This window comes from Apaloderma vittatum, unplaced genomic scaffold (assembly GCF_000703405.1).
Source record: "Apaloderma vittatum isolate BGI_N311 unplaced genomic scaffold, ASM70340v1 scaffold12638, whole genome shotgun sequence".
Lineage (NCBI taxonomy): Eukaryota > Metazoa > Chordata > Aves > Trogoniformes > Trogonidae > Apaloderma > Apaloderma vittatum.
In genome coordinates, this window is record NW_009731267.1 from 26128 (window position 1) to 52874 (window position 26747).

Genomic DNA, 26747 nt, shown 5'->3' on the forward strand with positions numbered 1-26747 from the left:
TTTGACTGACCCTCACTCAGCTGATTTTCATCTGCCACACCTGGGTAAATCTCAGAAGCAGTTGTTGTGTTCAGTGAGTCAGAGATGTCAACTGGAAAGCAATATTTTGAACTGTGTCTAAAGTGGAACGAATAATAAAACTTTATAGTGAAAAATTCTTTGGTTTTTTTTTTAATTTTTTTTTCGGGATATTTATAAGCAGATTGAGAAAATATTATTATTTTTAGTTATCTGAAAAGTATTCCAAAACTAATTCATCAGCATTCTATTGTGAATATCATTATCCCTGTTTCACAATTTCTACATTGTTGGTTAGTTACAGAATTCACATGCTAATATCTCTTTCCTGGTGGATTGATCCGTATGACCAAACATCAAAAGTCAAGACATAGAAATATACAAAAATAGTAAATATATTTCAGCAAACATTGTAGCTTAAATTTACCTCTTTTTTTCATATATGTCATCTTAGAAAATTTGATCCCTTGACTTCTTTTTTTTTTTTTTTTTTTTTAATGAGCATGAAAGCATGTAAACACAGCTGAAGTGACATTTTCCTGACTCAGGATACAGAGAACACTCACAGAAGAGCTGATGATGCTGTGGATGACTCTGCCAGCAAAACACATTTCAATGTCTTCTCAAAAGCTATATTATCATTCTGACAACAGCAAGACAAGGCAGTCCCCATTACAGTGGGCTAAACTCTCAGGACAGAAATGTGCCTTATGAATTCATATTAGCTAGAGAAGAAAATCAGCAATTCAAAAGAAATATATTAAAGCATTAGCTTCTAGAACAGGCTGGACTAGACATGAGAGCATATCTACAGTTTATAAAGCACCCTTAAAAATGATGGCACATTGAAGTGAAAGGAAAACCATGTCAGTCTACTAGCTTCATTGCAGCTACGGGATGTTCAATAACCGTTTATAGTAGTTTTTTCCACCACAAGAATAGGTGCCATCCCACTAGTTGCTCCCACCTGGAAGCCTAATATAACTAGAACTTTGTGGCTTTGGATGTTACTCAATGGCTACACTCCAGATGAGGCAGCCTCAAATGCTGACTATGCTTGTCGTAAGTTGTGTACCCCTCAAAGATGCCACTCAGAAACTTGCCCATTCACTTTTCGTCAACTCTTTCAAAAACTTTACAGTTAGGACACTTTATTTCTTGCATTATGTTCTGAATGCTTTTACATGGTACTATTTAATGAACAAAGTGTAGAGGGTATGTTGATACAGTACTATGTATTGCTTGATTAAATTCTGGAGATGAATCTAATTTGTTGCTCTGTATCACAATTAAAAACATTTTCTGTTCATTCTCATTTTTACTCCGAGTATGTGGTTACATGGGTTTCCTGTGCTTTTGATGAATACTATGTAAGCGTCAGAGCTGCCTCATTTCCTGCTCAACTGTAGGACTGAGAACCTCAGAAAGAAAATATAAAAGTCTAATTCTGTAGTGGCACCAAGGATCTTGGGCTTGAAAACTCTTTCTAAAAGACAGTATGACTTTTTTTTGTAAAGAACATACATAGCTTTTGAAAAGTAAGTAGGATCAGAGCCCAACTAAACTGTGTTTCTTTTACTTCAGCATTAGAGCTTGTTGCTATGAACTTAAATCTCCACCGGACATGCAGTTTCACATGTCATTGGCTTTGGCTTGGAGTGAAGCTTGGTATGAACTGAAGGCTCTTGTCATGAACCTCCACATGTGGAGAAAAAGTATTTTGTGGTAGTTCAGACTGAAATGGATATATCAACACAATAATAAATAGAGAAAATACAGAATATATATTAAAATTAAAAAAATACCCCGTTGCCTCAATAAAAAGTGTACTCGCCTCCTTGACAAGAAAAAAAACAACAAATCACTTGATTTACAAATATGTTTGTCGTTTGAGGCGATGGGTGATTTGTAAGTTATACAAAATTTATGTTATCTGAGATACTGATATAGGTTCTTCCAAGTATTAATTTCTGGCATTAGAAACTAATCTCATTATGTACCATTTATGCTGTTTTATGCAATGAGCAGCACAGACTGTTGTCTCCAAGTGTATCATGAAATATATGCCTTGGAGTTTTAAGGGCTTATCACTGGCTAGTATCTTTTCTCATCACGGCATGACAGTGATTTGGTGAACGTGATTGTGCTTGGTAGGTGGACATAGGAAAATCCAGGAAGTATGACTCTGAATGTCAGTAGTTGATCAAATGGCAGATACTGAAGAGATATGAGTTGTTTGTTTTTTTCTTAGGTCACTTCTAGATGTCTGAGCTGATCTGTTTCCATGGCATGCAGCTGCTCATTATGAACAAAAGTATAAATATTGACTAGACACAATTTTCTCATCACCTCCCAAAGGAGGATAGTTACAAACATATCAAGCAAGCCTTGGCAATGCAATTACCATTGCCTGTCAGTTTTTGGTCTGAGACAAGAGAAAATTTCCAGAACTACAGGAAAAATATTGTGCATCAGGTTAGTTATATCCTTTTGTGGGTCAAGAATTTAAAACAAGCAGCCGACCATCACGAAGTGAGTGCCGAGTTCCCCTCACATCTGACAAAGCAAGCAACCACTTGCCACCTTCCATTGACCATCGAAAAGAGGATGGTGACTAAAACCCCTCTGTTAGCAGTTTGTAGCCAGTCTGTTTGGATTTGGAAGATCTGTAGCTGGATCTGCTTTTTGAAAGTTCAGTGTCATAAAGAATTTCTCACATCGTAGTGCCCATAGGTCACACAATTCATAAGTTATTGCTGGTTTGTACAAATAGAATGGCTTGGCATTTAGAGGACTATCCACTTATATCAGGGCTTTTCAGAGCTTACATAACCACATACTGTAGTTGGAGACTTGTTGAAGTAATACATCAGTCAGAAAAGACTTTTCTCTGCAACTCAGCATGACTTGTTAAAAGCACAATCTTTTTCAACCTTACCACATAGTTCTTATTAGATAGTGTTTGCAAGAGACCATTGTATGGCCATCAGGTGACAAAAAGATGATATTAAGGCAGTAAGCCTCTTTTGGATAGCAAGGTCATGAGGGGCATTGTGAAAAGCTGACTTAGATGGAGAAATCTCACCTGCGTATTCTCTATGTGCCTTCTCTGCTTGAACAAAGTCCCGAGTACCTATCCTTTCCCCACAAATACACGTGGATCCAAGCCAAAGTACTGCTTTCTCCCGAGAAAGATACCTGTGCTTGCTGAAATACCAAAAGGTCAGAAATCAAGAACACCTTCCAGACTCGATGCTCTTGAAATCTACACCTAAAGTTCAGCAACTTCTTCAGATAGTGGCTCATACTTACAGAAGTGGAAGAGAGAAGGACGTGTGTGAGGCTGAGCCCTTGGATTTTGGCCCAGTGATAATTAGGTTGCTAACAAAAGCTGTTTAGTGAATCTGCTGAAGCTATTGCATTAGATAAAATGGTATGTATGAACCTAAGTAGACAAGAAGCTGCGTGGCTCATAGAAGCCTGAGAGTTGGACTGAAGAAGAATAGAAATAAGTTAATAGCAGATGGGGCCAAGTAATGAAAATAGAGGTATCACCATAGAGCAGAAATCAACAGACTTAATCTTTGAGCAATCACATTGCAAGCAAGTAAAAACACAGAGCCATTAAAAAGTATGGCTTATTATCCATTTCCTTCTAGCCTGTTACTTTTCTTAGACCCAGCAAAAGTGGGCAAACCTTTCATGCCAGTAGAAACCTAAACTTTAGGGCTTAGAAGGCTGAACTGACCCTGACCTCGATGACGATGTGAAATGGAGTTTCTGGCAGTAATGGATCTGAATTGCTTTTCTCTGGCATATCTGTGCTAAGTACCAGTGACCATTTTGGGGTGGTTTTATTTGGAAGAAGAGTTGTTCTTCTGAACCAAGTAACAGGCTACATTTAGCAATATTGATCACATTTTTGAGGAATAGATACAATTAAATATTTTTTAGCTATATGTAATGTAAAGGCAGGTAAGCAGTAATATCAATCTGTGAGAACTTGCTTGTCAACATCTAAGGAAAGAGAATGTTAGTGTCTTGAATTTAAGCTAAATGTGATTAATAGACCAATTTCTTGTTCTAGACATCTTTTTGTAAGGAAAATTTTATTGTAATTATAAATTAAATAGCCTAAACCAAAGATTTTTAGAATTTTTTACCTTTGCTCTTTTTTTTTTTTTTAATCACAGGTGTCCATGCAAACAGAATAAGAAGCAAAAGTAAAATAACTGTGTGATTCTCTAATACCCAAAAGTTAGTTTGTTATTTGGACAATTTTTCCTCTCTATCTACTGGCTACACCAGGTCTGAAACTCCAGCTCTTTTGTTCACAAAGCTTTGCATGTACTAGCACTTGCACTTACTGTGTGATATACTCTCATCTACATGTCTGACTGAAAGATTATTAGTTATTAAGTCTGGGTACACAACAAGTTTGCTTATGTAATTTTAGATGCAGGAGCAAAACCATACAAAATCTAGGTAAATATTTTGTTTCTGCATTTGACTGACAATCAAGCAGGTGAGGTTTTCCATTTGTTAAGAAAGGTAGACTTGATGTCAACTGCAGAAAATTCTAACTTTGAGTATTATAAACACAAATATTGGTTAAATGATTGAGCTATAAGGGAAAAGTTAATTAATGCACATCTCCTACATTTTTTACTCCAATTTTGTTTTCCTTCACAGTCCCTAGTTACCCAGGGAAGCTATTCAGACTACAGAAACATACATATCTTCTCCCTTTGTGTAGAAATATCAAGAAGGGAGCAAAGGCGTACTTTGCACTGCAGAGCTCACTCACTAGATTTGTGTCTGAAGTGTAATAAGAACCTAGTGAGCAGGATGATTGATGAGACTCTCACAAGTAGCTCATTTTAAAACAGTAGGTATTAAGAATCATAGAATCATTTAGATTGGAAAAGGCCTTTAAGATCATCATGTCAAGTCATTAACTTAGCAATATCAGGTCCACCACCGAAATGCCAGGTCCACCGCTAAATGATACTTTGAGATCAGTGTAACGTTTGTCTCTTTTATACAGAAGATGATAGCCTATGTTTTCCATCAAACATTGTGCTTTGGGAAAAAAAAAATGAGGGTTTTTCAGTTAAACATAACAGAAGATGTCCAGCCTTTGAGCATCATCAGGTCTGAAAAGATCACACAATGAGCCATGATGATGTTAGCAAAAAAGGGAAAAAAAAGTTAGTGTTTTTCCTAACTTAATTACTCAAAGTGAAAGTTATTTTACCTTGGAGATGCATTTCTAAGCATTATGCTTTCTCTGCCCACTGAGCCTCAACACGTTAGGAATAAGAAATATTTGTTTTCCTAGTATGTCAGAGAAATAGGTGCATGAAATGTGTGTGAAATGTGGTAGTTTGCTGTGGCAATGACTTTGAAGACTGGAGTGCTGTAGACTGTTAGTCATCGCAGTTCTGTGAGTATGTAGTACTTGGCAGCTTTAACGAAGAATGAAGTTTATACCTAGGAACTGCAAGGAAGAAATGATCTTTGTCTTGAAGTATGTCTAAATCCCAATGTGGAATGAAAAAGTTAAACCATTTTCCACTCTCTTTTGATGAAACTTGTAGATAGATCATACGTATTGCAGTATATTGTATTTTTATGCTGTTTTAAAAATTACTTTCTTTTGACTTATATATTTTTGTTTACTCAGAACCAGTTGAAAATGGGAACAAAACCCTTTAGGAATCCTCTTATGCCCTTTTTGTATATATTAAATAAATTGCAAAGACAAGCTTATTTTTAACAATATCTTGCAAATCACATTTAACAGCATTTGTGGATTTTTTTATTTTAAACTCCTTCTTTCATATAGTCTTATGATCGCCATTGCTATATGTCCATCCAGGAAAATATGTGCTAATAGAACCCATAAATTCTTGTTTTGATGCAGACATGTGGCAAAGCAAGCAAAACACTGTCTTTGTTTCCGTCTGGTGAATGCCACTATAACATTGCTATTTATTCTCAAAGAAGTTTGCCTCCTCCATGATTTTTGTTTTCAACTCATGGGCCACTTGTAGGTTTCATGGAACATCAGAAAGGTGGCCTTCCATGACCTTTGACAATGACCTTCAACAATGACCTTCATCAAGGAAAATGAAATGAGGAACTGATGATTCTCACATTAAAAAAAAAAAAAAGAGCTTTCTTAGGCTGTTTAATGTGTCTTATGAAGGAAGAGTTGATAATACAAATCTATTTTTCATTTGTGTTTTATGATTCAACTTTATATAGAATTTCTTGCTAAAGTGAAGGTTGATTAAGCTGAGCTGAAGCGAAGTCTTTACTAAAGGTCATATTGTCTATCTGGACTGGCACTGCTGGCCAATGGTGTTTACACCACAAAATTATGGGGCCCAGTGAAGAAACATTCAGGGATGAGGAAATGTATCGAGTATATGCCTTTTTAATATGTAAAAAATAAAAATACATTGCTGTTTCAGAAAAGTCACCTGTGTTCCACCGAAACATTTGCCTTACACATATAAAAGGTGGTTTAGTACTAGGTTTGCCCATCTGTAGTGCTGGGAGAGTAAGTAATAAGTAGGTTAGATAGCAAACCTACTTAAATATTTTTTTTAAGTCTTTTTTCTCAAAAAAACCAAATCATTCATATTCTGCTTCTGTCTCTCTGTAGTAATGCTACTGTTCCATAAATAAAAACAAAGTGTTTAGGCTTAATTATATCTTATACTTACTGCTGAAATGAGCAGGCTGTGTTTCAAATAAAAAGTTTTACACTAGAAGAATGTCATGTGATTTAATTTACCTTTAAAAATACTGTTTGTTTCTGGTATAAATCTCATTTTGCTCTGGGGCAGAGTTATGGATTAATCAAAGTTCATCTTGTCTGGGAGAAAAACCTAAATTAACACCAGGAAAAGCAATTCTATATAAAGAAACTAACAGCAAAATACATTATTAATTTTTTTTATTGTGACTTTCTCCTCAGGAAAAAAAAAAAAGAAAAAAGAAAAAAAAAACCTCATATGCCCAAGATTCAGGGAAATCCTATATATATTTAATTGTCTCACAGATCAAAAATATTACTAGAATTAGCTATTGAAGCCTCATTCAGTGCTGGGTGCTTACATACTGTCACTGTCTAGACAAAGCTCTTGCGGGGAGATGGAAGTCACCTCCCTGAAGAGAGCTGCATGTGGCAATGCCACCACCACACAGGAGCCCTGACCTTGTTTCCTTCCTAAATGCTCTGCGATCTCTCAGCCTAATTGTACTTGAAGCAGTGAAACTGATGTGTTCCATGGGACATGTGCAAGGAAATAATTGAATTTTTTTTTTTAAACAAAATTTCTATAAGTACTGAACAGATATGCAGGGATTTATTTTCTTCCTTTCTTTCTTTTCAGCATTTAACAGCATGTAATCACTGGTCATTTTTCCTGCCTTTGAGTATCTAATGATCAAATTCCACTGTGGCTATTTAGCTAACAGCTAAAAAGTCTAAAATTAATGTATGACCTTGACATTCAGAGATCTATTACAAATGCAGGTGAAAGGGCTGGAAGAATATATCCCCAGCCTTCTTTTTTTTTAATAATACAGAGACGATTTCTATTGACTGGGAGTCAGAAAGAGATGACTTCTTCCCTTTCCAGATTTCTACAATAACTTTAAGTACATAAGGGCAGGAAGAGTAGCAAGTGTTAGAGTGTTAAGAAGATGCCAAAGGACATTACTTTTCCAATACATTTTAGCTAAAAATGTGGCTTTTGAAACAAGGAATAAAAGTAGGCCAACACATATTACACATATGATTGAGCAAGGCAAAACCTTAAGCTCTAAATGAATGCTTTTATAGTAGAAATTGGGAAAATCACCTGTATAAAATCTTGAATATAAATTTAGGGTCTTAAATGTATGAAAATTAATATAATTTGGAAACACTAGTATTAGGATTGCCACAATCAGTGTGGAAACAGTCGTAGGCACAGATGTTGTTGCTTTTATTACAATGGCACAACAGTCCCAAGACTGTAAATGAGCTGTCAGACTCTCCAAGCACATAGACTTTCTTTGCCAGCAGCAGGGGCACATCTTAAAATGTAGTCAGCTGCAAGCGTGCCTCGGATTAAAACACCAAATATTTAAAAAACAGCACTTCTAGACGGTGTTAGCTTTGACCTGAACAATTTTGCAGACAAGCTAGCAGGTACTGACTGCACTTCAAGCACTCCGTACTTTCAATCAACCATAGTGGTAAAAATACTTATTCACATGACCTGAGCAGTGAAAATGCCTGATGGTGGTCAATAGGCAATCCCAGCACAGACAAAGCATAGTTTGGTCATAGATTATAGGAAAGGCTTTCTGAGCTTTCTTTTATGAGGTCCTGTCTCTAGGAGAATGGAAGAGCACGTCTTCCTCTGGCCCCATTCTCTGGCATGGAGCAGATTGTATTTTTTTTTTGTTTGCAGTGACTGGAGCATTCATTCATAAAGCTGTTCCTGAACCAATTGATCAGTCGGCTACCATAGACAGTGCAATTACTACTAAAAGAAGATAGTCTAATGACAGTAGCTTAATGAGAAACTAAATAATTAACCCAGCACCACATATTCACCAAGTGCCTGGGGAAAATGTGACTTTCTTGCTTTTGTGACAGTTCAGTAGGATGTCAGACTATGAAGTTGCCACTGACTGACACCACTCAAGTCATTTCACTGTGATGAGAAGGGGAGAAATTGTGAGAGCACCTACAGGAGTCAGTCTCTCCACTGCTAGTGTTATACTTTTTGGCAAATACCATAACTGCTTGCCAACTGTCTAAACACAGTCAAAAATAACAACTCAAATAGTAGTCAAACTATTTTGAAAAATTAAAAAGTAACTAGATGTGGACTTTTTTGCTGGGGATGGGCAGCACAGGACAACAGAGAGAGGCTGAGAAAGCATATTTGGACAGAGTTGTCCCAGATTTTCCCAAACAGGTAGAGGAGTTCAGGAAGGAAGAAGATGAGAAAGGACAAGGGGAGGATGGCATGGAAAAGGGACATACTTTCAAGGCAAATGAATTCAAGTTATGAAATGGTGGAAGGGGGATATCTGTCCTCCCTCATGAAAGCAAGAGCAGTAAAGGCCTCTGCCTCACCAACTGTATTTCCTTCCACAAGGAAACTGGGATAAGACTTCCTGCATCCCTTTTATCTTACTGGACCTAAGATCTGGTGGATCTCTTTGCCACTGAGGACATCTAAAGTCCTCTCCTTTCTCCCTGTCTGACCTCAAAAGGTTCAGTGTCTCTTATGTCTCTCTTCAGACAGAATCACATGGGAAAGAGGGGGAGGAGGGAAAGGGAGGACTGATTCTTTCCAGTGCCTCTTGGGTGTTCTCAAGGACTAGGAGTTGAAACCGTAGCAACTGGAGTCTCCAGTACACTAAAATTACCTGTGTCCTTTTCTGTGTTACAACGGTAATGACACCTACAACGTAGGTATATGATATAAACAACCACCAAGCCTTACGGTGCTAGTTGCTAATAACAAGCCTGAGAGCATCAGGAAGGGGTAAGCCCCTAGCCCCCGGCAGGGAGGATGAGGAGCCACCAGGTGTATGGAACCATTCACACCTCTCAGAGCTGCATTGTTTTCTCCCTGTACTTATCTCCAAGTAGTGTTTTCATTCGTGAGAAACTCCTACTGAGAAGACTGGAGCACTTAACACCTACTGAAGAAGTTCTCTTTGAACTTAACTTTTTCCAGACTGGCTAAATGCTCTGCAGTAATACCTAAGTACTTTAATTGCCCTAAAATTGGTGTGATTCTTCATGGTGCTTGGGAGAAAAGTGAAACCTCCTCCCCCTCATTTTCACCTGTTGGAGTCTTGCTTATCTTAATGGTCTGGAAAGGTCCAAGATCTAATGATGTAAGTGAAAAATATGTTAACAAAATCATTTGCCATTGAGCACTCAGGATAAAGAGACTTTTCCCTAATCTTTGGATTTTAACAGTTTAACAGGTAGTGAATCCTTCTGAGGAAAAATAACATTTTTGTTGGTGGTGATGTCAACGACCAAGCACTTATTTTTTCCAAGTGCCTTCACATTTGCATCCGAACAGGAGCTTACTGAATTAACGATGTGCTACTGAGCCCTATTTCGTTAATATCATAAGGAAAAGAAAAAATGTATACCCAGGGACTTTATCTAATCTTCCTGAAACCTGTCTAATCTAGGACAAACTCTCCTCAGCCTTCAAGTCTAGACAGAACTTTAGATAGTGACATTATGTGCTACTTAAAATACTGATCCCTAAACCTGTGATGAAAGGACTTTTCCAACACATCATCTTTGTGCATTGTCACTCCATCGATATTCTTCACCCTGTGTTCATTGTGTGATCATCTTTAACATGAGATCTTGTGATTCGCATTCACGTTCTGAGCTTTAAGGCTAATTGGTCATTCTTTCCTTTCCTTGGGAGAAAAACAGGAGCCAGATATTAAATCTTTCCTTCTGCATGCCAACAGCGTAGAAAGGCTCCAGTCAAGTCTCAGGTCTTCCCTCAGCCACAACAGCTCATGAGGCTAACACAGCTAAAGCAGATTTTTACCTTTGCTTTTGCTTCTGCATCTATCCACTTAGAGTTTTTCTAACAGTTCATTGCATAAGCCTTCCCAAGTCCTCCAGAGGTAATCCAAGCCCAGATCTGGGAAGACACTTGCTCTGATGTGCCAACTCTGATACCAAGTTTGCTTTCAATATGTTAACACCTCCCTTGATGACATTAATTTCTAAAGTCAAGGTAAGTGAGAAGCAATGTGAGATTCTCTTTTTCTCTCTCCATCTTGGCAACCCAACTATTGATGAAGTGAAGACATATTGGTAACAGGGACAATAGCAATGAGGAAGGAATTGGAGGGTGAACTGACAATGTGGTATGGCTTTATTTTCTTTTTTTTAAAAGTCCAAATATAGGAGGGAAAACCTCACATAATTCATATGCCTGAAAAGTAGTAGTTTTTAGAACATGTCTGCATGAATAATCAGTGCTTAGATCCCACAGTAACATGTGGGCTTTATAGGCACCTATATATGTGGTAGATTAGAGATTTTGCTACATATGATACTAATGTAATGAAACAGTGAAACTAAGAAAATTAAGTTATGGAGTGAAAGATCTCCAGCAGGTCCCTTCTGCCAGGGCAGTGTGTTATGTTGTTCCTTGCACCCAAATTTATCAATGTTTTCTGTTTCTGTGTGTCCTCTGTTTCAACAGACCAAGCATGTACAGTTTCTTTTTAAAAGTATTGTGATTGCTCTGACTTAATTTTTTTTGATTGATGAAGGAGTGATGAAACCAGTTACCCATTACTAGTAAGTCTCATAGCTGTCAAGAGATAAAAACAGAGCAATGTGTACCTGCCTAACACGTAAAAATAAGGTGCCTGTGTTTGCGGTGAGAATGGCCTTGTTCCTTTGGCTGCTCTTGTCCAAGGTTATCCTATGTTATAAGCTGATGTAGATGGTTATTGAACAGATTGGGGCCATCTAGCAGCACCAATCCTTCTGTTCACCCAGCAGTGTCAGAATAAGGGGGCAGTTGCCTCTAAAAGCCACTTAACTATTAATCCACTCAACTGTTTTCTGCTTGTACATCTGAGGATGAGGCAGGATCAGACTCTAGCCATGACCTCATGTAATCCTCCTTCTGTAGTGACACCCTTGCATAGTACAGAAGAATATTTGTGGTGTAAGGGTCATATGTCACAGCAGAACAGGGAGTGACAAGTGCCGTGAGTGACAAGTGCCGTGACTGTGTCAAGGAGTTTTTAAACAAGTGTGACTGGCATGGAGCCTTACACATGTCTGTCATATGGCCTTGTAAGAGACAGATTTGGGAAGCCCTAAGCAAGGCTGTTCCCAGATGTAAGGTCACCATCACACAACAATGATGTCCCTGTGAGGTGCTCCAACAGACAATCATCACATTTGACCAGTAGATTATCAGAGTGGATGTTGTAACAACATAGTGTTGAGTTTGAAAGGAAATTATTTTCCTATCTGAGCCAAGAAAAATTTTCCAGTAACAGCAGGAAGATTCAACTTGGATGCCTACAAACTGTTGCAATAATGGCTAGGCAGAGGGCCCGTGGAAATAGATGGTATTTGTTTTAAAAAACATATTTGTCCCTTTCTCAGTGCACTTTGTCTGTTTGTCTTCCTGGACTGCAAGCGCTTAAGAACAAAGCTGTGCTTATTGCTTGGGATCAGTCACATTATTTAATCAATGGTTACTAATGGTAAATAGTAATAATATAAAACATTAACGCCTTTTCACCCACTTCTGCATCTGTCTCTCCATGAAGAGAGAGCACTTGTTACTGCTGCGTCTGACCATATGTTCATGCTGCAATCCCTTTAATGTCGTCACAGTAACAATACACCTGGGACATGAAAGCTGTTAGCAAATCTCTAGGGTCAGGGCTTGAAGCAAGAGAGAGAAACCAAGAAAGGCAAGAGATGCACCAAACTAAAGGGTGTGGTGTAAAAACGACAGAGTGGTGAAAAGTCAATAAATCCACACAGAAAAAGGTGAAACCTGGGCCAAGGAACAGGCAGGGACAGAGCAACACCTGGCAAGATAGATATTAGCAAGATCCTGCAACACACAATAAACAATGGACATTGTGATGAGATTTCCTTATCACTGATCAGTCTAACAAGCCAACTCTTAATCTTAGCTTTGGCCAAATGGCTGACTGCAGCTCAGTCGTCTTGATGGATACAGCAGCATCTGTTACACTCCGGCAAGAACTCAGGGTCCATATGACATTCTGCCCAGAAAAAGGTAATGAGATACAAACCTCTTTCATGTTCCGATGTAACGACAATGCAGCAGGACGCTGATATGTGTAAGGAGCCATTGAAAACAAGCAGTGTTTTGAAAGACTTTGCGTCTCGCTATGATAATAAACACTAATCAGTCATTGTCATTTTTCTGCATTTTTCCTTCTGACTCTTTGAAGGAAAGTTACACGGAGTGACCGGTTTTCATTAGCTTTGAACAAGCTGCTGTAATCACTTCCCTCAAAACAGCAAATATACACAGAATCACTTTTTTAAATGAGTACTAAAAGATTTAAGCAGAAATAAAGATTCAAGCAGGAATAAAGATTCAAGTAGGAATAACTGTACAAAAAACTGGTGCTGTATCGTTCACAAGACCAGACTACCACAATGAATCCCAAAAATCTGTGAAGCAATTTTTCCCCCCTCACTATTCTTCAGTTTCTAGTTTTAAGTCCACTCAATTTCGTTTAGTATTCCTTCACTGTGTTGTCAGTCTGCATTATGGTGGGGTTTTGGAAGGCCTTCAATAAAAGAATACTTGACTGTGCTACAACCCTCACCCTTTGTACCTCCGTTCAGATCCCAACAGAATGAATTTCTAAAGCCTGCATGTTGCAGGAAACATGAATTCTTAATGAATCTTAGGGTACAAGTCTAAACAGATGACAGTACTTTCCAATCTGCTATGGAAACAATATGTTTTAATTAACTATAATAAAATTAATAAAATTTTCACTCCTTGTACAAAAATGAATGGTGATTAACAGACGGCTGACAAGCCAACTCTAATAATTTCTGATTAAATGCTTTTGTTTAGTGTTTTCAGTCACTCTCTACAGGGAATTAATTACTGGAAATGAAAAAAATGAAGGTTCATGCCAGTTAATATCCTTGAGAAAGTGGAAGGTAATCAACTGTATAAATTACAGTGGCGTATGCAGGCCAGCTTGTGGTCAAAATTTGTACGACATACCCCAGCCAGTTTTAAAGTTGCTTAGCTTGAAAAGTATGTGGGGTGAAAATCTGTTTCAAGTAACTGCTCCTTAGCTTTAAGTAAGCAGTGAGCAGCTATATTCAGAACAAGATGCCATTATGACTTCTCTTCAGTTTGTGATTATTTTTTTTAATGACATTTACTTATTTACGGCGGCCACTACTAACCTAGGTTCACGGCATACATTTACATTATTCTTTCATGTTGCAGATTGCTCTTTAAATAGGCAAACCAGCTTCTAAGGGCAAATATACATGGAAATAAGTATGAGGAGAACCATCCACCAGTGATTTAATGCAAGGGATGTGAGTAGACAGGCAGGGAGTTCTGCCACCCTACTCCAAGGAGATACTTGCTGCAGTTGCACTCACCCAGACCAAGGCTTCAGCCAGCCTTGATGAGTTCTCTCCAGATACATTGCTATAACAGGTACTCCAATAAATTTGCCCAAACAGGCTTTGCATAAAACTGATTTAAAAAAAAAAAAAAAAAAAGAAAATGAACCACTTCTTCTTATCCATTGTGCTCAAAGCAATGCTAGTTTGAAAATTTACCTGGGAAAGCTTACTTGGCGATAAACTTGAGTAGGCAGTCCCTTAGTCCGTGAATCTGGACTTTTTGTGCCTCTGAGTGGTTTGCTAATTAACTTGAGTTAGTTAAACAGCTTTGTAAATGTTAATCTAGGTATTTCATGACCAATTGAACACAAATGTTTGTGTTCTTCTCCAAGGTCTAAGCCAATTCACAATCAATTAACTTGAACTTTAGCAGCCCTAAGTGCAATGCAGTACTCTAGAACAAACACACTCCCTCTGTACAAAATGAAGGCTGATCTTTCCTACACCACAAAAGTACCAAGCCATCTGATGTCTAATCACTATGCTATCTGAAGCATCTTCCATTCCAATTTGTCCTCAGTGCCACAAAATCTTTTTATTTGCCATCTGCAAGAGCTGAGAGAATTTCGTGGATACGTCTGAGTATCTTGGGTTTGTCTACAATTCTTTACAACTCTCTAATGTTACCATGATAATCACCATTTATGGTGTTTAGCTGTCAGTGAGCATCAGCTGAACTAAACTGTTCATTGCATGAGACTTACTATAGGAGTAATGAAATACTACTACATTGTATAGTCATATATATGAACTTAAGTAATTTAAAACTTACATTAAACAAATTCAAAGCCTTTCAGTGGAACTGAAAGATCAGTCAGAAAAAGCAAATAATTTAGGGTATTTTGGGGTCACTATCTACAACCAAAAAGTAATTATGTAATGAATTAATCCATGGAGATTCACTGTTATCTAAATTTCTGTTCAATTTTTAAACTCTTCTCCATTAGAAGATTTCAATGCGAGCTGGAATAGCAGAGTCCTAAGGAATATGAATTAGAATAAAGTGCTTATTTCCTTGAGTTCTACTTTTATTTTATATTTTATAAAAGTCAATAAATAATAATTATAATTAAATAAATAATAATATAAGTATAATAAATATATTTATTCTTTTTTAGAGTTCTGGAAAATAAAAGGAAGTTTCTTAATAACTTGGCTAAATGTTCAGTGCTGTCAACTATATTATCTTGCCCTGCAATCAAGAATTTTTTTTTCTATAAAATGGCAGTAAGATGCAGGCAAAGAGTTGCTATAATATATATATTGGCAATCAGCCAATGAAGTTTCTAAAGTGCTATGAAAGCTATGTGGGTGAAAAAAACCGTTGGCATCAGAGCAGTTTTTGCCACTGTGGACAATAGCCTTTAAAATAATATTAATTAACAAGGATGTAACTTAGTGAAGAATGTGAAAGCATGAATTATCTGTTCTTCAAGCGTGACTCACACACACTCACCCCATCACCTCTGTCTGTAGGAGTTTGTCACAATCATAAAAGGAGTCAGATCGTGCCCTTGGTTTGTGCCATGAACAGTCTGTTCAGCAGAGGAAATGGAAAAGAGGTATCAATTCTTCAACACCGTCATGAACACTTTCTCATACCAACAGGCAGTTATATGGAAAAAAAAGACTTCTAGTGAGTAACTGTTCTTTGTGGTATTAACACAAACACAACCCAGGCCTCAGGCTTTGAGATAGTTTTTACATTCTACTTTTCTCTCCAGTTGCCTTGCCTTTTTGATTTCCAAATAACTCATTTGTTATCTTACAGCGATGCACCTCTGACTTCTGAAAGACAGAAGGTCTCCTTTTCTCCAGCATTAAAATAGAGGGTTTTCAGCATTAAAATAGAGGGTTTCCTTTATAACTTCAAGCTTTCTTATTAGTTTTCTGGCTAGGCCAGCCCTTCTTTTGTCACAATCTAAGAGATAATCCTGTAGTCATTACACAGGCAACATTCCTCTTGAAATGATTGGACTTTTTGAACAAGAACTGCAGTTTTGGGTTCTATGTCACCAAGAGCGCATTCACTAGGAGTTGTCAAGGAGATACGATATTCAGTACTAGAGCTACCTGAGTAGATCATGACAACAAGCACAAGGCTAGGCAATGGTTCATCTTTAAAAGTCACCCAAAATTCATGGTTTACATAGGGAATGACCAAGATTTCCAAGCTCAGTTACCCAAGTTTTCTCTTAAGTATATTGGAATATTATATATTAAATTGTGAGTATTGATAGAAATATTCTAGAGACGACAGCTAAGCTAATGCCTGCTGAAGCAACTCAGAATGACAGAGAAGTAGGGAAATTGGAGATCTTGAGATAAAACAAGGAATGTAATTATTATCTCTCAACTCATTTACCCTTTTTCTCACTGCAACTTTTTTTCTTCATTCATAGCTGTAAAGTGCCATTATTTATTAGCTCTTCTGAAATGTTCAATGCATTTTCTCAATCGTAAATGTACCTGTGAAGCTGGTTAAAAAGTAGAGCATATTGTTGAGATGTTTAAAAATATTCATCAATTAATTTCTTCTTTTTGTAAGATTTTGAGTGATCTGAGTTCTTCTATTTCATCGGGAGCTGAGGTACTGTGTAGCTTCCAAACAGATACTCAGCACCTAGTTTGAAAAGAAAAAAAAGCCATATTTGCATGCAAGGTTAAAAGTAGAGGATTTGTCATCATTCCTTGGAAACTCTTAGATGCAGAAGTTATAAAATAGAAACTAGGGGGTCTGTTTGATGATACAAGAGAAAATTAAGTTTGTTATGTTAATACATGTATCATTTCTTCAGCAGTAGCATCTCTCTTCCCCCACATCCCAGATCCAAGTGTTTATGCTTATTCCCTCCCTTATGCTGGGTCATTATCAGAGAGATCAGTTTATTGATCCAAATATCAGAGAACCAGAAAAAGGAAGGGATGGTGTAAGAGAGGACCAGTTTAGCTGATGCTGGCTTTAAGAAAAGGTCAGTAGCCCCATAGCCTTACCATCATGATAAAGTCTGTCATTACTTCTATTGATTGGGTCAAATCTGCATTAAAAAGTGTTTTGCCAGCAGCAAAAGGGGCACTGTCAATGCATTTTATATTGGTTCAACAAGCAGAATGAATGTTGTGGACCGAAGGCTCTTTTTGTTAATTCATGAGCAAATTATTTGAACAAAGTATTTGCTGTAATTTATAGATTTATGAAATATAAATGTTTCTAAAAATTATGATTTTATATACTCAACAGTCAGTTTACCCTGATGTTCAGCTATCTTTACAGATACAAAGCTCTTCCTTGCAACATCTTAATTGGCCTTCGTCTGGATTAAGTTTGTTATGTATTTACATTTGCTTGGACAATAGATAAATTACCTCTGGAAAACTGAGATTTGTTATGCTTTTCTATGCTGATGTAAATCCATGTATTATAAGGGTTTTACTGTTAGATGGACACTTCAAAAACCGAAAAGGCCTTTAATGGAACTTGGACATGGGAGCATTCCTCTCCACGCCCCCCACCCCCCATTCAATTAATGGACATCGTCCCACAGGATGATTTTGAAAGAGACTCCTCTCTTTCATTACACGATTAGATTTGGAAAAATTTGGCAACAGTAAAACCACCTAGGGGATCTCCACTTCAACCTTTTACTTCACATGTTTGTTAAAAATATTTATGTATTTTAACTGGAGTATACTGATGGTTAGGTTTTCCTGTCCTGAAACAAGGGAAACAGTAAAGCAGAGGAACAAACTTCAACCCTGAAACCAGATAGTTCATAACAATCAAAATAAGTGTTGCAAGTAAAACTTTTTTATTTCAACAAAACAGCTGGTTTTCAGTAGAACATATATTAAAAAAAAAATATTCCAACTAGCTACTACACAGGCAATCACAGAATCACAGAATGTTAGAGGTTGGAAGAGACCTCAAAAGATCATCTAGTCCAGCCCCCCTGCCAGAGCAGGATCACCTACAGTAGATCACACAGGAACGTGTCCAGGCAGGTTTTTAATGTCTCCAGAGAAGGAGACTCCACAACCTCCCTGGGCAGCTTATTCCAGTGCTCTGTCACCCTACCAGTGAAAAAGTTTTTTCCTAATGTTTTTGTGGAACCTCCCATGCTCCAGCTTGTACCCATTGTCCCTTGTCCTGTCATTGGACATCACTGAGAAGAGCCTGGCTCCGTCCTCCTGACACTCATCCTATGCATATTTGCAAACATTAATGAGGTCACCCCTCAGCCTCCTCTCCTCCAAGCTAAAGAGACCCAGCTCCTTCAGCCTTTCCTCATAAGGGAGATGTTCCACTCCCTTCATCATCTTTGTGGCTCTGCGCTGGACTCTCTCAAGCAGTTCCCTGTCCTTCTTGAGCTGAGGGGCCCAGAACTGGACACAAGATTCCAGATGTGGCCTCATCAGGGCAGAGTAGAGGGGGAGGAGAACCTCTCTGGACCTACTAGCTATTCTCCTTCTAATACACCCCAGGATGCCATTGGCCTTCTTGGTCACGAGAGCACATTGCTGGCTCATGGTCATCCTGCTGTCCTCCAGAACCCCCAGGTCCTTTCCCCTACGCTGCTGTCCAACAGGTCAGTCCCCAACTTTTCCTGGTACATGGGGTTGCTCTTTCCCAATGATTCACAAAATGATAAACACATTATTTTAGAATTGCACAGAATGGAAAAAAAATACGCTTCAGTTTTCAGTATAATTTTCTGTAATCTTTCATTACTCCTGATTGCAGAGCTAAAGTGACTGCTGAGTCATTAATAGCAAACAAAGAAGCATACTGATCCACAAGATGCTCTACTGCCTCCGACTTAATGGTAATTTCAAGGTTTAACACAGACTTACCTGAGAAAGAGTGCAAGTTAAAGTATGCGCCTCACTAATTCTCTTACTGGACTAGTATAAGCAGCTTTTTACATAATGGTTTGTGTAGTCAATTAGCAGAGTATTAGCTATAATAGATAACATTCTTACTAAGACCATATTAATTAGAGCTTAAACACAGCTAATCTGAAACCTATATTGAATTTATATTATTATATAAGCATAATGCTACTGTAGGAAAGTAATTTCCTTCATGGAATTTTTAAGAAAAAGGAAATCTTAGCATCTGAGATGTAAATATGCACATTTTAACAGATATTTGGAAACTACGTAACATTCTGTAAAATCTGAGTGTGCCAGGCCGTATTACTGATAATAGTAAGACTATGAGCAGCAATGAAACAAAAGATTGAATATCTTTTAACTTTATTGGAGCAGGAGGAGTGAGATTGCAAGCTAAGGAAATCTCTGCAAGAATTTCATGGATTTACGTTATTCTCTTCTTTTTACCTTGAGTTAGTCTATGGTTCTGGAGTCCTCTAGTGTAACTTCTCTTCAGCAAAAATAAAGATGGGTTTTTCTCTATGCCGACATTTTTAATGAAACAGAGGAATCCACTAGTTTTGAGAAAAACGTTACCTGAAATTAATTAGCAGTCTAGTCTAAATATAGATTTAAATTTATTTTAGTTGCATGGGTTTGTGGATTCATCACTTTGTTCAGCAGTTCTGCAATATAACCAAAACTTAATATGTCTCTGGCATATTAGCTACCTGAAGGGTCCCCTCAGGCAAAAACATACTAAATTTTTAAATCACATATAATGACGAAACTAGGCAATTGCCAATTTATGAGCATAGCAAACTTCAGTATAATGTCAGAAAAAATGTATATTGCAATGAGATTGAAATCCCAACATCCTGAGTGCTGCTTCCAACAGTAGCATCGCCGCTGTTAGTGGAGAAAATCCACTAATAATTAGCTCATGGGGCCACAATGTTCTGTTACGTTATCTAGCTACAGCGCTGAGAAGTATCGTCCATCTGTGTGCCAGAAGACAAGTGCTTCTCATCATGACTGAAATGAAGTGGAAGAATGAGGGCTAATATGCTCATAAGGGCTCATGCCAAGAGTCGTGCAAGTGATTGGGGGCTCACCGGGCAGCTTACCTCTGTAACTTCAGATGTAAAGTTGACAGCCTTTTGAATTCATGCTTCCCTCTCCCGTTTTTATTGAAAAGCTATTTTCATATTTGCAGTATCTTATATTTTTCTTTATTTTTTTCTTTCTGTAATGGTCGACTTTCAGAAATTGTGGGATTAGTCATGTCTACCGTATTTAAAAAAATCAGTCAGCAGTCTCTTAAAATCTGTTTTCCCAATTTATGCGTCATTTTTTTCAGGACATATACTTTAATTTCACCAACAGAGGTCAGTAAACCACTGAAAGAGAACCATAAGCGTTTGGGGAGAACACGCCCTCATCAATCTTTCTAATATCCTTCTGATAATTTTGTTCAATGGGCTTTTGCTTGGCTGCATTCAGTAAATGTAAGCTTAGTTAACTAAAAGTAAAAAAAAGGAGAAAATAAAAGGAGCGAGTGTATGCTTATGCATACAAGAGAATTAATTTTGTTAGGATATGAATTACACAAAATTTTATATCGTTAAAGACCTTTCAGCATTAGAATATATTTGAAATATCTCCTATGAAGCCAGGAGCACACACGGCTGCATAGGTGTGATCATTGACAAATCAGTTTGTCAAGGTTAGAATGGGCTGTGATTTAAACAGTAGTATTTTAAATGATCTGCTTAATTCTACTTCTCAAGATCTGTGCTGTTGAAAACCAACCTAGTGTGGAAAGAGTATGAGGAGGAGGATCCCAGAGAAGCAACATTTAACGATATTAAAATACCAGATAGGAGTGCAGGAGAAAGCAAGAGCTGTCACCGACTTGCTCATTTTGGCAGTAACACTCAGCTAATGGAACTATATTAACACATCATTTTCCAACTTTCAACAGTAATGAAAAGCTATTTTTACAAATCATTACTTTCAGTATATGGTGTTTCAGCCACGTGGCTTCTATTAGTGTACAGGGGAGTTTCACAACGAGAGCTGCCTGTGCAGTACTGAAACTGCACCTTTTATGTTGAGCTAATCCCAGAGGGGAGTCAGCACTCGGGCCCGCGTCCTTTTGACCTTTATCCTTTTAATGCATTTTGCCTCAGTAGCAAAAGGTGAAAACCTAGTTTTTATGTTTCAAAACAGACCGCTTCAACAGCAATTCTCTATGAAGCTAAGGAAAGTAGCGCACGCTCCTCTGGAAATGTTGAAAGTCCCTAGTTCAGCAATCAACAATAGCTTTACAAACATATTTTTAGAATCCCTTTTCTGGTAGCCCTTTGAAGCTCACCCGTACAGCCCCGCTGCCACCCCTCTCAGCAGCTGCGAGCATGTGAAGCCACTGGAGTGGAAGATGTTAATTATCATCAGCTACTGGAATTTCTCCAGGGACCACTTGAGGTTAGAAACGTGCTTCCCTAAAGAAATGCATAAGGCACTGGGATCACCTCTCCTGTAGCTTATCTGAGTTCCTCCTCTACAGCAAGAGACAATCAATTAAAACTCTCAGTCTTCATCGTTAAACATTCTTCTCTTAGGACACAATTGCGCAATTTTCCTAAGTAATCTTAATGGCAAAATCTTTTATTTCTATGAATAGAGTTTTGACAATAGATACTGTCATGCATATGTGAGTTTCCCAGGGACTAGGTTTATTGTATGTGCAGCTTTTGATTAAAAACTGAAGAAACAACTCTAAAATGGCAAAGGAACAAAACCAGAAAACACAGGAAATGGACAAATTGATGGACACAAGCATAGGTTTTGGTTTTTATTTTCCCCTGACAAGTCATTTGAACTTCCTTCTTACGGCCAAGAAAATACTACACACCTTATCCCCACGCTATCAGAAAACCACATATACAAAAATGGTCCTTCCCCTTCTGTTTTACCTCCTGCTACTCAGTGGCATTTTGAGTCTAAACTAGTTAGCATCAGGAGCTTGATGTGATGTCAGCAAGTGAGATATTCCCCACAGGGAACCAAAATAATAGATGAGCTGGCAGAAAGGTCCCCAGAAAGGGAAATACAAAACCATCAGATTCTAAGCCTAGCCTTTTACTGTAACTACTACAGACCACCTTTAACGACTGGACACATTCTTAAATACACCTTGTAGATCCCTCTGTGGTAGTTAAGCCTAGCAATCACTACCACCCTCGCAAAAAGACCAAGTCAGGTCAGTCTGTAGCTGCAGAGAAACTAGGATGAACTCAGTAATCTGAAGGACTTGACCTCCAACATGCCAAGATGAAGGCTGAGGACATTCCTCTTGCCCTTTGCTACAGACAAGAGTGACATGTGATTCCTGGTACTTTACGAAGCGCCACACCAGTCTTTTTTTTTTTTTTATAATCTAAGGGAGTTGAAGGAAAACAGTTGCTCTGCTCCCCAAGAAAGCTGTCCCTTTCCTGTAAGGGCACAGGAAATTCTTGACCACTCCCAGGGAGGAAGGGGTAAGCAGGAGGAAGGAAACTGAATGTAATGGAAAGTAAACATGTCAACTGTGAAAACAGTTACCACCAGTGACTACAATAATCCTTTCTTGTCATACTTAAGGACAATGAGTACAGTGGTATTTCAGCTATTCAGTGTTTACAGTTGAAAACTCTGTAATTACTGGCCAATTCCCTTCTATGTGGGCCATTAGTGCTGTTGTATTGTACACCTTCTCCAGCTCAGCATTAAACGCAGAGATTGAGAAATAGATACAGTCAAGATGAGGGATTGCTTAATTCTTCCAAAATCGTCACTGCTAAACGGTATAGACTTATTAACTCCATGTCAGCTGCTGCAGACTTTTACCTTCTCTAGCTTGTAACAGAATACGTATTCCCCCCAGCTGGCATCAAGAGTTACAGTGATGATAGAAGTGAGCACACAAACACAGAACTGTTATATACAAAAAAAGTTTAATTGAAATACCTGTATAAAAAATATGATCTCCATACATTTCACACTGTTAAACAGAAGAAAAAAATCCAAATCCAAGCTGCATAAATGCAACCAGATCACAGAAACACAGCTATTAAAATAAATTAAGGTTTATGACTCTGCCACTCTACCTTCCAGAGCCAATGCACGGAGACTGTACAATGTCAATAATTTAAAACCCTTCCAAACAGCATTACTTTACATTTCTGGTATAATAATACCAGACAAAAGGCATACCAACTAACTTTAAAAAGTCATTCTATTTCCCTTAAATTAGACTTTGTACAACAATTTTCCATCTTCCAAAAAAAATTCATAAGGTCAGAAATTTTTTTTTGTCTTTTTTTTTTTAAACAAAAGTTGACAGGAATGCAGAAAAAAAGTGCCATGGGCAAACCACTAGAATTCCCATGGGGAGAAGGAGGAGAAAGCACAGTGTTGAATAACTCTAACCAAATAAATTAACCAAATAAATAGCCACAGCTGAAACCTGTGGGAGGTCTTCTAAACTTCAAACAATAAATAACTGTATAGTACATGGGAAAAACCAAGTTTACATAAACATATTATACAGGTATGGGAAAAAAACCCAGAACTAAAGTCCTTGAATATTGCATTGATTGTGCATTCAACATGCCCATACATACTTTAAGACTCGCAGGGTGACAAAAGGCCGGGGGGAGTTGAGAAAGGGGCTTCTCATGCCCAATGGTAGAGATGATAAAAGGAAACATGAATAAATGTTTCTGATAAAAAAGCTGATATACCTGTTCATATTTCTGTGCAGGCTATAGGAAATATTTTGAGCAGCAGAGGTGGGTTGGATTTGGAAAGGGCCAGGGCGGGGCGCAGGAGTGAAATGTCTGTGTTCAAGTATTCCATCACCAGTGGATGGGACTACTTCATTCAATCACCGAACATGTTCTCCAATGCATCATAGGAGCTGCTTCCTCCAGCACTGAGTCTAAAGGGAGCAAATTCCTATAATGAACTGGATCTTCTTTGGACATACACAGCTCAAAAAAGAAAGTCCCACTGAAGCAGCTTTCAAAAAGGCACTCAAAAGCAAATAAAATCTAGTCCAGGCTCTATGAGAGCAAAAAAGTTTACCATGTATTCAAGAGGTCACTGCTTTCTTAATAAGGTCAGTCTTTGACTAAGTACTGGCCTGCAACTCCCAAACATCAGCGTTTCCAAAGGAAATCTCTCATTCCAAAGCAGAAACCAGTAAAGGGGGAAAATAAAATCAAGTCCCGCAGACAAAGATTCAACTACAGAATAATGAATGTATTTTTCTAGCCCCTCCTACGTATTGGCAGCAGCACTGTGGTCTTTCTGCTTGTAGCTCCCCTCCCAGTGCGAGGTCCTTAGTAAATCACAGACTCTCATTACTTGAACTTGTGCTAGATACATCAGTATCAAGAGTCCGTAGCCTTATGTCACAGTCCTCAGACTTCACTACTTCGGATTTGTGCATCCATTGATGGTCAAAAATTTGCTCAAGTGTTGGTCTGTCTGAAGGCCTCAGTGAAAGGCACCATTTGATCAGCTGTTGACATTCTGTAACAAACAACAACAAGAAAGCAATTTTAGTCTAGGAAAGGAAAAAGAAAATTCTGAAAAAAAAATAAAAATCCACCTGTACAAGCTCAAATGCACAGGATTATTTAAATAAGAAAAAAAATAATTAAATACAAAAGTAAAAGCAGCCCCCACTTGATCCCTATAGAACTCACCAGGTGAAATTCTTCTCCTGAAGTATAGTCGTCCCCTCAAGATTTCCTCATCTTGCTCAAAAGGGATATCTCCGCAAACCATATCATACAGCAGAACTCCCAGAGACCATACTGTTGCTGACCTCCCATGGTATCTGTGGTATCTGATCCACTCTGGAGGGCTGTATACTCTCGTTCCTAAAAGCAAAAAGAATAAAATAAAAATTAAAGTCAAGCTTTACAGTGTTTCTTTATTGTTCACTTCCTTCTAGTAGGGCTAAATGAAATTCATAAACTTTTCACTAAAAAAAAAAAAACAAAAACAAAACGTATGGACCAAAGCCATTAGTGGTGTAATTTCAGGTCATCTGCAGGATTACACCATCAACAGACTTGGCCCATCCGGTCGTGCTATTTTGTTGCAAGGAATAACACAGCCCCATCAGCTGACTGTTTACTGAGGCAAGCTCCCTTTCACTGACCACGTGGCGTCTGCAGCATCACACCAAAAATAGACACAAAAGGACAAAGGGGGCTGGCGGGGAGGAGAAGAGAGGGCGGCAAGAAGGTGAAACTCAGGTCTCCCCGTATTACACGGGGCTAATCTGCTTTATCCAATTCCACAAGGCAGTAAACAAAATAGGGCCGCTTACGATTTCTACGTTTTTAAGGCTCCCCCCCACCTCCGGGCTTCTCTGCGGCAGCTTTTTCCCCACCCCCCCCCCCCTCCTCCCGCAGGTGCCCGCGGGCTCCTTGGATACCAAACAAAACCGGGAATTCGTGATGCCGAGGGTCACGTGCGGCAGGGCTTCGGGTTTCACAACAAACAGATGTGAGTGCAGCAGCTGGGGGGAGGCGGGGGGGGAATTAAAAAAAAATAAATAATAAAAGTGTCCCCCATTACATCAGCCACACTCAAAGGGTAGGGGGAAAATATTCCCTTCCTGTCATACGGAGACTTATTTTGAGCTTTCCCTTCTTTAAAGCGTCAAGCCCGGCCCCAAAGGCTAGCATCAAGTCATTTTGAGGGAGCGTATTCGTCCCCATCGCTTTAAAATCTGCAATGCGGGATTTCCAGGACATTGGCGGAAAGGGAGGGGTGGGGGAGCTACTGCTTCAAGTTAAAAAAAGCACCGCATACAAAAAATGCATATCCACACATGGAAACATCCGATACTGGTGAAGCCTCCATGTAAACAGATCGCCCTCTAGGAAAAAAAAAAAAGCCAACCACACACCACACTTTTTCCAAGACAGGGAAACATAAACTGCTGCGTCACTGCCTGGAATCGCTTCTTTCCTATGCAACTGAACACCCCTAAACTGGTTTGGGTCCAAAGGTTTCCATTACCAATAGACCTGATATGAACCCTCTCTCGTGTGAGGGGCAACGTTTGCGACTGCTGGGCGCCAAAAACGGGCTAGGAGGCAGCTATAAGGAGGGCATCGCCCCGAGAGGGGTGCAGGGGTCTGGCCAAAAACGGCGCATCCAGGCTGCCCGGCGTGCAGGGAGGTCACGTACCGTCGAAATCGGTATAGACCGTGTCCTTGAGGAGGGCCCCTGAGCCGAAGTCAATCAGCTTCAGCTCGCCTGTCCTGAGGTCAACCAGCAGGTTCTCGTCCTTGATGTCCCGGTGCACCACGCCGCAGCCGTAGCAGTGGCGCACCGCTTCCAGCACCTGCCGGAAAAACCCGCGGGCCGTCTCCTCGTCCAGGGCCCCCTTCTCCGTGATGAAGTCGAAAAGGTCCTTCACCAGCTCGGGCCGCTCCATGATGATCAGATAGCCGTCGGGCCGCTCGTACCAGTCCAGCAGCTTGATGACCCCTCTGAAGCCGGAGCCCACCTTCTTCAGGAGGACGATCTCCAGGGGCACCATGACACC

At 38.9% G+C, this 26747-nt stretch overlaps 1 protein-coding gene across 1 annotated transcript; it reads right to left on the reverse strand.

Annotated features, from left to right (window-relative positions):
• Window positions 1-24005: 24005 nt before the first annotated feature.
• LOC104269322 (serine/threonine-protein kinase pim-3) lies at window positions 24006-26744 on the reverse strand (the record flags this gene model as incomplete). Its single annotated transcript, XM_009875130.1, has 3 exons — window positions 24006-24709; window positions 24886-25062; window positions 26387-26744. Coding segments are annotated over 3 exons (720 nt in total), but the record flags the coding sequence as incomplete, so codon positions are not given.
• Between the last annotated feature and the right edge of the window lie 3 nt (window positions 26745-26747).